Source organism: Chenopodium album, chromosome 17, assembly GCF_948465745.1.
Source record: "Chenopodium album chromosome 17, dcCheAlbu1.1, whole genome shotgun sequence".
NCBI classification, from domain to species: Eukaryota; Viridiplantae; Streptophyta; class Magnoliopsida; order Caryophyllales; family Amaranthaceae; genus Chenopodium; species Chenopodium album.
In genome coordinates, this window is record NC_137850.1 from 44,795,858 (window position 1) to 44,808,469 (window position 12,612).

General features: G+C 36.1%; 1 protein-coding gene and 1 pseudogene across 1 annotated transcript; one reads left to right on the plus strand and one right to left on the minus strand.

The window, feature by feature from the left end:
* Nucleotides 1–286: 286 nt before the first annotated feature.
* LOC145588157 (26S proteasome regulatory subunit 10B homolog A-like) lies at nucleotides 287–10,971 on the minus strand (annotated as a pseudogene).
* On the plus strand, nucleotides 7,198–10,027 carry LOC145588156 (putative receptor-like protein kinase At4g39110). Its single transcript, XM_081644800.1, has 2 exons — nucleotides 7,198–8,832; nucleotides 9,095–10,027. Exons 1-2 carry the CDS (start codon nucleotides 7,198–7,200, stop codon nucleotides 10,025–10,027), a joined length of 2,568 nt encoding a protein of 855 aa, XP_081500926.1.
* Nucleotides 10,972–12,612: the final 1,641 nt, after the last annotated feature.

Sequence of the window (12,612 nt, forward strand, 5' to 3'; positions counted from 1 at the left end):
TCCAAATTGATCAACAATTACTATAACATTGTAATAAATTGATTTCATCAAGATTAAAGATTTAAAAGTTTGTAACAAAAAGTTGAAAAACTGACTTGTCCAATATTATACTCTATTAGATGTTATTAAACTTTTAAAACCAACCCGAAAATGTATGACAGGAGAGTGATAGAAGCTTTTGAGACTTGCACAGAGAGTAAGAAAGGACTTCCAATCTGCACTCTTTCCAAATTAAAGTGCCACACATAACAAGGTTTATTTTTTGTAGTTGTTTGTTACGCAATATTCCAAATGTAACCTACTGAAACTTTTTACATGATAAACAATTTTTAAAGTTGTTTGTTGAAAAAAAAAAAAAAAAAACAGGCAACACAGCATAAGACTAATAGGAAAATACTGTGAAGTTCTAGTAATATACTACTAGCACGAAGTATGAAAAAGTAGAAATTAATTGTTTTACAAGGTGCAACTATGAAATATTCACTCAAAAAAATAAAAAAAACAAAGCTGCAACTATAAAATTTACATTCAAATATACAATCTTCACTTAGTTCTTCATCAATGCTGTCCAAAGTCACCACTATAGCTAGCTAGTTTCTAATTTCTTTGCCTCGTTTAATTTCCTGACAGCCTGCAAAGCGAAGAAACATCAGAAGTAATAATTCAAGCACAACCTGCACAACCAAGTATTCTAACCTTCCACAATAAAATGTGGCTTTAAAGAGGATCAAAATCGCTTATTTCATCATTTTGAGCCTTAATTTTTGCAATACGTGTGAATGGCATAGAAGCTACTGAGCCAAAAAGCCGAAACAGTGAATGTAATACTCAACAGGTACAGATCATGATCTGTAATGGTCTAATTGTTAGTGACAAACATTACCATAATGAAGTCTTCATTGATCACATAATCTCTCTCTGCACGAATAGCAAACATGCCAGCTTCAGTACACACATTCCGTAGATCAGCCCCATTAAACCCCTGAAAAAATAGGCAATAGGACAGTATGAGTTAGACGAGTGACATGTTAGATGTTGTACAGAAAATGATATGCAAGTCTTTAAGCAATAGTTGCTCACCTCTGCTAGTTTAACAACAGCTTCATAGTCAATCTCACCATACTTGGCCATGCCAGCAGCGTGAATTTTGAGAATTTCCAATCTTGATTGTTCATTTGGCAATGGAATTTCAATCTTCTTGTCTATACATACGACCAGGCCGAAGAAGTGCAGGGTCCAACACGTCTGGTCTGTTTGTTGCCATGATAAATTTGACCTGCAGTTACCAAGCACTTAGTGGTCAAATATTAGGTCCATATCACATTGTTCAACAGCAATGCATATAACATAACTACCTCCTTACTAAAGTTCAGTCATAATACCTTGCCTAGTTGATCAAATCCATCAAGCTGATTCAGTAGCTCCAGCAAAGTTCTCTGAATTTCACAATCAGAAGTCATACCCTCCTCACCTAGTCGTCGACCTCCAATAGCATCAATTTCGTCCATAAAGATGATGCAGGGCTGAAAATAGGAGCAATGACTTTAATAAATCATTTGAAACAAGTACAACTTATGACAAAAACTTTACATGGATACATTAGATATCCCACTTGGTGATCTCTAGCGTAATTAAACATTTCACGAATCAGTCTAGCACTCTCACCAATGTAATTAATTATAATAGAGCTCGCAACAGCCTAGAACAGCAAAAGAAAGCACATCATTACATGCCAGAAAATTAAAACATCAATAAAATAAAAAATGCAGCAGTTTTAATCTAACTGAATACTCTCATATACCAGTAAGAAATTGACTTTTATATTGCTTGCTATGGCTCGAGCTAACATTGTCTTGCCCGTCCCAGGAGGCCCATACAGAAGAACACCCTAAATCTCGGAAAAAAAATACTTGATGCATTAAGACTAGCTTGGAACTAAAATGTGAAACACACCTAAAAAGAACACAAACCAGGAATTCTAATAGCAAGCCAGCCACACACACACACGCGTCTTACCTTTGGAGGCTTAATTCCCACCTTAATGAAAACCTCAGGATTCATTAGTGGAAGCTCGATGCATTCTTTCAGCACTCGAATCTGATCAGATAGCCCTCCCAGAGCAGAATAGCTAATATCTCCAGAATCTTTATGAATCATATTGTATACAAGAGGACTCACCTGCATATACAATAAGTGAGATTTCCCAAAATAATAAGGGAAACATGATTGTACTCTCACAATCTATCATAGCCAAATAAATCCTTGTATCGTTCGGAGTAATATGTATAGGCGAGTCCGGAAACTAGACACCTAGTTACTGGCATGTACTAATTAAATTGTTACAAGATGTAAATCAGTTCAATAAAGATGTAAACCTATGCTGAGAAAAGGCATACATAACACAAATAATACTAATTAAGGCACGCATTCTGTTCTCCTGCCTTACTCGACTGAAAAGTAGATGCATCTCAAGCATGGATTAAGGAATCGAATACAAAATGGCATTAACAATTGTTCTTTAAAGCTAAGGCAAAAGTTACATACACTCCTTAACAACTTAAATATTTCCACATTAACTCACTTCGATCCACAATTACCAGCAAATATAAACAACTGAACTAAGGCACACGTATATAGCAGAAGAGATTAGAACTTACTTCACGAGGAAGAATGCCTAGAATAATGAGGGAAGTCTTATCAAGAATCACTCGTGTTCCAGAAATTAGCTTCTCCCTGTCCACTTTGTCATGACAACCAACGACCCATTCTACGTTGCTAACTTCCACACTTACTGTCACATTCACATATAAACAGGGCCGTTTCTGAGATTTCGGAGGCCCATGGGCAAAAGAATAAATCGGGGCCCTATTATATTTAGAATTTTTTTGGTTAATATAGAAGAGGTATTTTTTTTTCTATATATGTACTTTAATATGAACATATTATCATTCTTACAAAAAAAACACTTATAATAAATTAAACTCAATGTAAAAAAAAAATTAAAAAAAAAAAAAAAAAAAAAAAAACCTTCTATATACTACTACAACTATATGATTTGTAAAAAAAAAAATGAAACATTACGATGGATTCTCTCTTACGAATAAAATTAATCATTCTTCACTAACAAAAGAAATATGATGCATGACAGGATGGAAAGTGTAAAAAAAAAAAAAAAAAGAGCTTAACTAAGAAAAATATAGCATGTTAGCTCACTCAGAGCTTTTTTTTTTTTTGAAAGGAAAGATAGAGTATAGCTCAGTAGCTCACTCGTTGCTTGTTTAATCATTTTATCAATTTTGGAAAAAAATACTTAATCAAAATCCATATATAAATTTTTTTTTTAGGAACATAACAACACATATTTTTATCATAATAAGATTAATAAGAAGAATTTAGGCTATAGTGGTTTATATATATACTACACATATAGTAAATTTATTTAAAAAACATAAAGAGAGAATTGGAGCTCTATGGGTAGTCGAACTGCTGACCTAGGAATACAACAAGTACTCGCAAACCATTCCTTACCACCAAGCTATAGAGATAATGACGTTGAATAAAGCATCTCTAAACTAAATAAACTATACTCTTAGACTCAAAGCTGCTGGAAATGAGACCCTTTTTATCCGTGGGCCCTGGGCGGGTGCCCCGGCTGCCCTGGGTCAGCGACGGGCCTGCATATAAACAAATCAATCGGTGACAAATTTGATTGATTTTTTCCACTGCCAAATCAAACTATGTGATCAAAGAAAAGCGTCGAAAACAATAGTGTTACGATACAGTACACTTGGATCTCAATATCATATAAGAACAAACGAACTAACTAAACCAAAGTTGTATAAAGAATTAAGAGACTTAGTAAGCACAAAAAATGCCAAGCAACCATTACAACAGATTTCATGTAACAGAATACTTCTTCCAATTATTATTATAATTAAAAATAATCAATGTATAAATTCATGTAACATGTATCATGTTTGTTATTGAATACAAAATATTAGATTTGTATCATATGAAATATGTAATCAAGATATATATTAACGATTTAAAGTTGTGCGTGGACAAACGGATAAATTCAAGAAAAACAATAGAAAATTAACAAATTAAACAAATCCAGGGTGCAAGAAAACCGAATTAATCAAAGAAAAAGAAGAAGACATGACTTACCTTTCTCACTGTCAAGAAGCCTAATGACTTTTCCGACTAACTTCGCACTGCTTCGTAAATATCTAAGATCAAACTCTGTTTTATTGTACTCTTTTTTTGCATTTTCCAGCTCCTCTTTAACTAAATAAATTGAGTTCAAACAAATTACATTTTACATTAGCTTTTCAAGAATTCAACAAAAGATTATAGTATTAAATTGACATTTAGAAAACACAAATTGAAATGAATTAACCAAATCATATCAATCAATCAATCAATCAATCAATCAAAGCCTTAATCCCAAAAGTGGGGTCGGCTAACATGAACCAAATTTGATTATTCCGTGTAGTCATCAACATAAATCTTTCTCCTCCATCCCTTACGATCCAAAACTTCATCCTCACGTAAATCCATGCACTTCATATCCTTCCTCACTCCTTCCAACCAAGTCATCTTTGGTCTCCCTCTTCCTCGTTTAATCCCTCCATGGTCCCACTCTTCCACTCTTCGCACCGGTGCACCCTCGGGTCTCCGTCTTACATGTCCAAACCAACGCAGACGATTTTCCCTTAATTTATCTACAATGCCCGCCACACCTACTTTCTTGCGAATAACCTCATTTCTGATTCTATCTCTTAAAGTGTTTCCACACATCCACCTTAACATGCGCATTTCCGTAACCTCCATCTTTTTAATATGCTCTTTCTTAGAAGCCCAACATTCTGTACCATAGAGCAACACTGGTCTTATGGCAGTCCTGTAGAATTTTCCCTTCAACTTTAAGGGAATGCTGCGGTCGCATAGCACTCCCGTGGCCGCTCTCCATTTAAGCCACCCTGACTTAATCCTGTGGGTCACGTCTTGATCAATGTCACCATTCTTCTGGATGATCGACCCTAGGTACTTAAAACATTCACTCATGGTCAAATCCTTTCCATCCAAACTCACCACTTCATTGCTTGTCCCCCTCTGAGTGCCAAAACGACATACCAAATATTCAGTCTTACTCCGACTTAGCTTAAACCCTCTAGATTCCAACCTTTGCCTCCATTGCTCCAACTTGACATTAACCCCATCCTTAGTCTCATCCACCAAAACGATAACATCTGCGAACAGCATACACCATGGAACCTCATCTTGAATTGGTCTAGTTAATTCGTCTAGAACCGTTGCTATCTGTTTGGCTCATGTCATGGGATGTGACGAAGTTTTATACTGGCTGTCACTGGCCTACCGTAACCCTCCTCCTTTATCCAGGCTTGGGACTGGCAGCGGGAAACCCACTGGCGGAGTTAATTAACCAAATCATATATAAATAAAAAATTTAATTCAATATTAAATTTCGACAACATGAATAGTAAGCGAGTTTAGAAAATCGAACGTTCTCTGCTGTGTAATTCATGCAATTGACGCTTAAGGCGCCTCAAATGGAATCCTTCAATGACGAGTTTCCGATGTTCACGAAGCAAGTCTTCTTCCATCGACATTAGTTAGAATCTTGTACAATGTGATATTTGCTAATGTATATACTTGATAAAGAAAATATTGAATTTTGTATGTTTTTGTGAGAATGAAGAGAGATTTTATAACAGTGATAGTTAGCAAGAACACTTAGTTGAGGGCACAAAGAATTCAAACAAAATAAACGAGCGAACTTTTATTTCTCAAAATTGTAGTATGTGTGAGTTAGTTATATTTTGCCTTCGATTTCCTACTTGAGGAAGTCAAAGCTGCTACAAATAGCAGGTGTTTGTAGCAGTTTTGTTTTTTTTTTTTTTTTTGGAGTGAGAAATGCTACAACTCTACAAGTAGCAGTTTATTGCAGCACAATACAACAATTACGGAGTATATTTAAGTAACTTAGGCCTTGTTTTGATTTACTAAAACGAGCTGAACTGAATTGAACTAAATAGAGCTAAAATGAATTGTTTATGAGAGAAAGAAATTAAGAACTAAACTAATTGGAGCTGGACTGAACTGAACTGAAATTAAGCCGAAGAGAACAGGCCTTTACTCTACCTTTAAAATCAAAAAATTAATTAATTAATACTTCATACTTACTAAGTATATTGGTAAAAGATTTACATCAATCGAATAATAGGTAGATTAAGTGAAAATTATAGAAGTAATATACACTCGAATGCAGGGTGCATCTAAGGTATCTTGCTCATTTATATAATTATCAATAATAGGTAGATTAAGTGAAAATTATAGATGATAAAATGAGCAAATATTATCAATATGAGCATTTGGATATATTAGGTATTGTGGAACAAGAACAATTAGAATTACTCAATTAATCCCTTATTTATGTCTTTATTTCCAATCATTTTTAAAATGGTAACAAGTTCTTTTTTCGGCCAAAATATGATCTTAATTGCACCTACTTACAAGCCACAATCGATTTACTGATTGTATCGTGATCTGAATTTCCACCCCATACAATATACTCAGTAACATTCTTAACGATGGATTGCAAAGGTAATACTACATAGGTTGTACTAAGATAACAGTTTATTTGCTATAATAAAGCTAAGGAAATCAAATTTATTAAACAAGCGTATACAAGTACATAATAGCATGCAATAAATTTTTGTATTTTTTTTGTCTAATATGGGAATTGAATGGTGATTGAGTCATTGACTATGTCAAAGATGTTAAACTATTGATTTAAAAAAAAAATGTTAGACTCTGTATTCATTGACAACCCTTAACCATCATATATTAGCTAATTAAATCCCAAACATTGTTCACAAGATTTCTATCTAAAAAAAGCCAACATTAACCCAAAAAAACTGGCTAAAATTTTGGACATTTGCCTTAGTTTACCATTACCATTCATCAAAAATACACAAAACAACAACGAACCAACATTTCTCAAAGCAAAAAACACCTCCGATTTTCAAGAGTGAGAAGAAAAGAAAAAAAAAAAAACAGCAAAAATCTCCTTTTACTTTGATGTTTTTGAACAACTTTCCTTCAATTTCTCTTGCTTTTGTTCTGTTTTTTTTCTCCTAGTCTACCCCTGTACACCCTCCTGGGTTAGGAGGAATGATGTTGGACAAGAAAAAAAAACCACTTACCCTTCATTCCTCCACCCAAACATTTTTATCATCCTTACCAATCTCTTCTATGACAATATTCGCGCTCCTCCCCCTCGTTCTTCTCTTCTCCCTTCCCCTCTCCACCCTCGCGACCCCTGCAGCTACCTTCAGCCCAAAAGACAACTTCTACATTGCTTGTGGAAGCAACGAAAAGATAAGCACCTCTGATGGAAAAACCTATGAATCTGACCAAGATGCTCATGGGTTCCTTTCGGCGGAGGACAAATACCTTGTTTCTGACCCTAATGCAAATGCACCTTCTAAGATATATTCTTCTGCTAGAGTTTTCTTAAAGGATGCAACCTACACGTTTACATTGCAGGACTCGGGTTGGCATTGGGTTCGCCTCCATTTCCTCCCTATTAAGACCGATGTTTTCAAGCTTGAGTCGGCTAGTTTTAATGTTTATACCAATGAAGTCACCCTACTTCATACTTTTAGTGCCACCAATCTCACAATGAAGGAGTATCTCATCCATGTTAAGTCCCAAAGGTTTTCTATTAGGTTTGAGCCTCAGAAAAACTCGGCTGCTTTTATCAATGCCATTGAGGTGTCTACCGCGCCAGATAAGTTGATAGGTGATTCAGGCCAATCTTTGTCTCCGGTGGGTCAGTTTAATGGCCTTAGTCATAGCTCACTCGAAACAATGTATCGAGTCAATGTAGGTGGAAGCCTAATCACAGCTGATAATGACACCCTTGGTAGAACATGGGTCCAAGATGATGGGTATATCAAGAACAAAAATATGGCCAAAGATGTCAATGTTCAAACCAATATCATCAAGTACCCTGACGGAGTCACCCCTTACATAGCCCCGCAAACGGTGTATGCCTCTGCAGCAGAAATGGCTGATGCTAACACCATGGAGCAGAGCTTCAACGTTTCGTGGGAGTTTCCGGTTGAGAAGTCATACGATTACTTAGTAAGGCTACATTTTTGTGACATTGTTAGTACAGCCCTTAATGACTTGTATTTCAATGTCTACATTAATGGTAAAACTGCTATTTCTGCGTTGGATTTATCTTCAATTACGGGTAAATTAGCCACCCCAAACTTCCAAGACATTGTTGTTGATTCTTCTTTGGTAGACCAAGATAAAGTCTCGGTTCAAATTGGACAGTCCACTCTTGATTCCGGTGCTAAAAACGCTATCCTCAATGGGGTCGAGGTGTTCAAGATGAACAACACGGTAAGTAGTTTGGATGGGGAGTTTGGTCCGGATGGAAAAGCTGCTACGGACGGCAAACATAAGAAAACAGTCGCTGCAGTCGGGTTTGCTATGATGTTTGGAGCCTTTGTCGGGTTGGGAGCGATGGTGATCAAGTGGCATAAGAGGCCTCAGGATTGGCAAAGGAGAAACAGCTTCTCCTCCTGGTTACTTCCTCTTCATGCAGGGGACTCGACTGTCTTTGGTAAGAGTAATTATGGGTCTAATAAAAGTAGTATCTTCACCACTGGTGGCCTTGGCCGTAGGTTCACTTTCGACGAGATCAAGGAATCCACCAAAAACTTTGCAGCCAGTGGTGTCATTGGTGTTGGAGGATTTGGTAATGTCTACATTGGAACGTTGGATGGCACCCAGGTTAATCGCCTTAAAATGCTTGCTTACACCAGTATTAAGTTTTTGGTTACAATTTTGATTAAACTTTGAATGAACTGTTTAATACTGCATTGGACAAATTGAAAGAAACTCAACAGATTTTTACTTATCATAAACATTTTTTTTTTTGACAAAACTAATCATAAACTTAATTTACAACTCAAACTAACATTTATAAGGATGACGAGAACATACCTTTATATCAGTGTATGGACATTGACATTGATATTTCAATTATGAACAGGTAGCAGTCAAGCGAGGCAACCCTCATTCAGAGCAGGGTATCAATGAATTCATGACCGAAATACAGATGCTGTCCAAGCTTCGCCACAAGCACTTGGTGTCTTTAATAGGGTATTGTGACGAGAATAGTGAGATGATCCTGGTGTACGAGTACATGTCCAATGGACCTTTACGCGACCACCTCTATGGAAAGAACATGCCTCCCCTATCTTGGAAGCAAAGACTTGAAATCAGCATTGGAGCAGCTCGTGGACTACACTACCTCCACACAGGGTCTGCCCAAGGAATCATCCACAGAGATGTCAAGACAACAAACATTCTCCTTGACGAAAACTTTGTCGCAAAGATGGCAGACTTTGGACTATCCAAGGATGGTCCAGGCCAACAAGCAGACCATGTCAGCACAGCAGTAAAGGGTAGTTTCGGGTATCTTGATCCAGAGTATTTCAGGAAACAACAGCTTACTGACAAGTCAGATGTGTACTCATTCGGAGTTGTCTTGCTTGAGGTTTTATGTGCTCGTCCTGCCATCAACCCGGCCCTATCTAGAGAGCAAGTGAACCTTGCAGAATGGGCAATGAATTGCAAGAGGAAGGGAATGCTGGAAAAAATCCTCGATCCTGTCTTAGTTGGATCGATAAACCCAGAATCAATGAAGAAATTTGCTGAGGCAGCTGAGAAATGTTTGGCTGAGTATGGGTGTGACAGGCCTACAATGGGTGATGTTCTATGGAACCTGGAGTACGCGTTGCAAATTCAAGAGGCATCGGCGCAAGGAAAGACAGAAGATGCTTCTACAAACCTAAACTCTACTGCAGCTTCTGCACCTGTGGCAGTGGAACCAAACGCGATCATTCCTGAGCAGACACAAGCCATCGATGAACGATCTGGAACTACTCTACTTGCCCAATTTAGCAACCTCAGTGGAAGATGAAAAAAAAATTAAGAAAAAATCTATTAATTTTTGGAAAATTGCAGATCAATGCTCATGAACAGATGCTTTCGATGGTGATGATGGAGGTGGCTTTGTTTTTTTCGCTGTGTTTTCTCGTATGTCAAAACAATTCAATGGTGTTATTTAGTGATGTTATAGCATGCTCTTGTCTAGAATGATTATTTCTCTCAAACTCTGGCGCACAGTGTAAACTTACTTGCAGATAATAACTTATTAATGTTTGTGTTGTCTTCATGGATTCATGTATATATATATATGTCAGAGATGAGAGGCAATAGAATTTTTTTTGCTTAGAAGATTTCCATTTAAACTAGTAGTAAAAAATTTTCAGCTGAATTAACTTTTTAATTTCTTATCACTTCTTAGCTAATCACTTCAGATAGATTAAATCAGTACTGCAACTCTAAAAAAAGTATCCATATTGCAAAAATTTAATCAATTAAAATTCAAAAATCGCTTACCATACTTTGAAAAGATACACAATAAGTCAATAATAGATATCAAGTACAAAGTAAACACTTATAGCTAATCAGATATTAGTGACTTATGATTGCTGTGAGTTTCTGTGTAAGATTATCCATCACCAATTTACGACTTCCATATCTGTAGACCTCATTCAGACAGTATACACAATCATTATCCTTGTTTTGTTTAATGAAAGTAATCCTTATTTTCTTTAATGAAAGTACATTAAAGATATTGTAAGATAAGACTTCAATACCATATACCATACCATCGTTTGATCTATTGGTCCAATATCAGTTTATAGTTATACTTCAAGAACAGAATCTAAAACCTTGAGGCATTTTGATCTATTGGTCCAATATCAGTAATATGGATCAGTTAAAAATCACACTAGCTAATTAAATTAATAAATTACATGTATATATACTCGCATACATACTAACTGATGAAGATTTCATACTTACCGGCCAACAGAGTTATAATTGGATACGGATGTGTGTATTGCTCTAAGACATGAACTAAAGAATAAGCGACTATGCACCTAGTGCAAGGAGCTGTACGGCTGAGGATCAAGAAATTGAATTCTACCACAAGGGAGTAAAGAAGGATTTGGATGCCGAGGCTAATGAATTTGTGGAACGATAGCGTGGTACTCCATGAGACTATGACCATCTAAGCAGCTAAGCTAATGAGAAACTAGAAGTCTTTCTCCTCTTACAAAGTACATATATAATGTAATGGTGGATTGTTGATAAACAGAAAAGATCACGTTAGACACTTAGCTTTTTCTTTTTTGAAATTAGGCAGGTATTTTATCATAAAATCTCATCACCACATCCTCTTAATCAAAAGTATAAGAGCCATATTCAATGGCTTGTAGTCGTCATTAAAGCAAGTTTAGCCCCAAGTCTTGATATCATCATTTTGAGTCTTAAAACTTATGTTTAAGAATTTTCCCATTTTTCTTCAAAAATCTCAAGCAAGTCTCAAGTTGAGTCTTGAAATTCCAAGACTCAACTTAAGACTTGAGATTGGGACCCACATCACCCACCTCACTTTTATTTTTATTATCTCTTTTTTTTTTACACTTTTCTATATATAATATGTCAAATATTTAAATCTTAGGGCTAAAGTGATAAATTTGTGCAAGTCTTAGTGAGTCTTAACAAGAATTTGATGACATCATTTTCAATGGGGACCACCAAAAATGATCACATTCAAGTTTTAAGACTTGGGGCTAAACTTGCTCTTAGTTTCCTTTCGATGTGTCGATCGTTCAATGGGGACCACCAAAAATGATCACATTCAAGTTTTAAGACTTGGGGCGAAACTTGCTCTTAGTTTCCTTTCGATGTGTCGATCGAACTCTCAATCATTAAGGGCATTTATCCGTCCGGAACTCGGGGGGAGGGGACAAGGGGTTGCTATTTTTCCAATTCCTTTTTGCCTTAACCAAGAATAGGATTAAAGGATACATACATTGATACATACATCAGATACATGGTACCAAGCAAAGTTTGGCTAGTGGGATCAAACTCCACTAGAGGCAATTTGGGGTGGGATTCTCTTACTCTCCCCCCCCCCCCCTAACTTCTATATTATCTAGCCCGCTAACCCGGGTCCGGTTAGACCTGTGAGAGGTTTCGGGCCGGTATAGCCCTTCTCCTTAACATTTAAAAAAAAAAATTTTAAAAAAAAAAAAATTAAAAAAAAAAACATCAGATACATGGTGTCTCTAAAAAAGGTTTAAAATAGCTAAAGATAGAGCGCCATATACGTCTAAAGATAAATCGATGGTTATAACCTCCGCCATCTGAAAATAAGGTGAGTGCACATGCACAGGATTCAGAGGCTTAGAAACACAATCCACTAAATTATATTTTTCTTTTATGTTTTCCAATCTAATTATCCACTAATTTTTATTTTTTTTCCTTTCATTTTTTCCAATCTAATTATATTCCCCACACTATTATTGAGCAACTTCGATTTATGACGTCTAAAATAAAAATATTCTTCTAAGTTCCAAACTCTTTTTCTCATCCACCAGCTTATATACAAGTAGTATATTCATGCATCTCATCCATATATATAAATAGGTA

What these genes read in the sequence shown, in the direction of transcription:
- LOC145588156 (XM_081644800.1), top strand. Translation starts at nt 7,198, where the DNA reads ATGATGTTGGACAAGAAAAAAAAACCACTTACCCTTCATTCCTCCACC. An exon ending in GAACGTTGGATGGCACCCAG is followed by an intron (nt 8,833 to 9,094) that starts GTTAATCGCCTT and finishes AATTATGAACAG; the next exon opens with GTAGCAGTCAAGCGAGGCAA.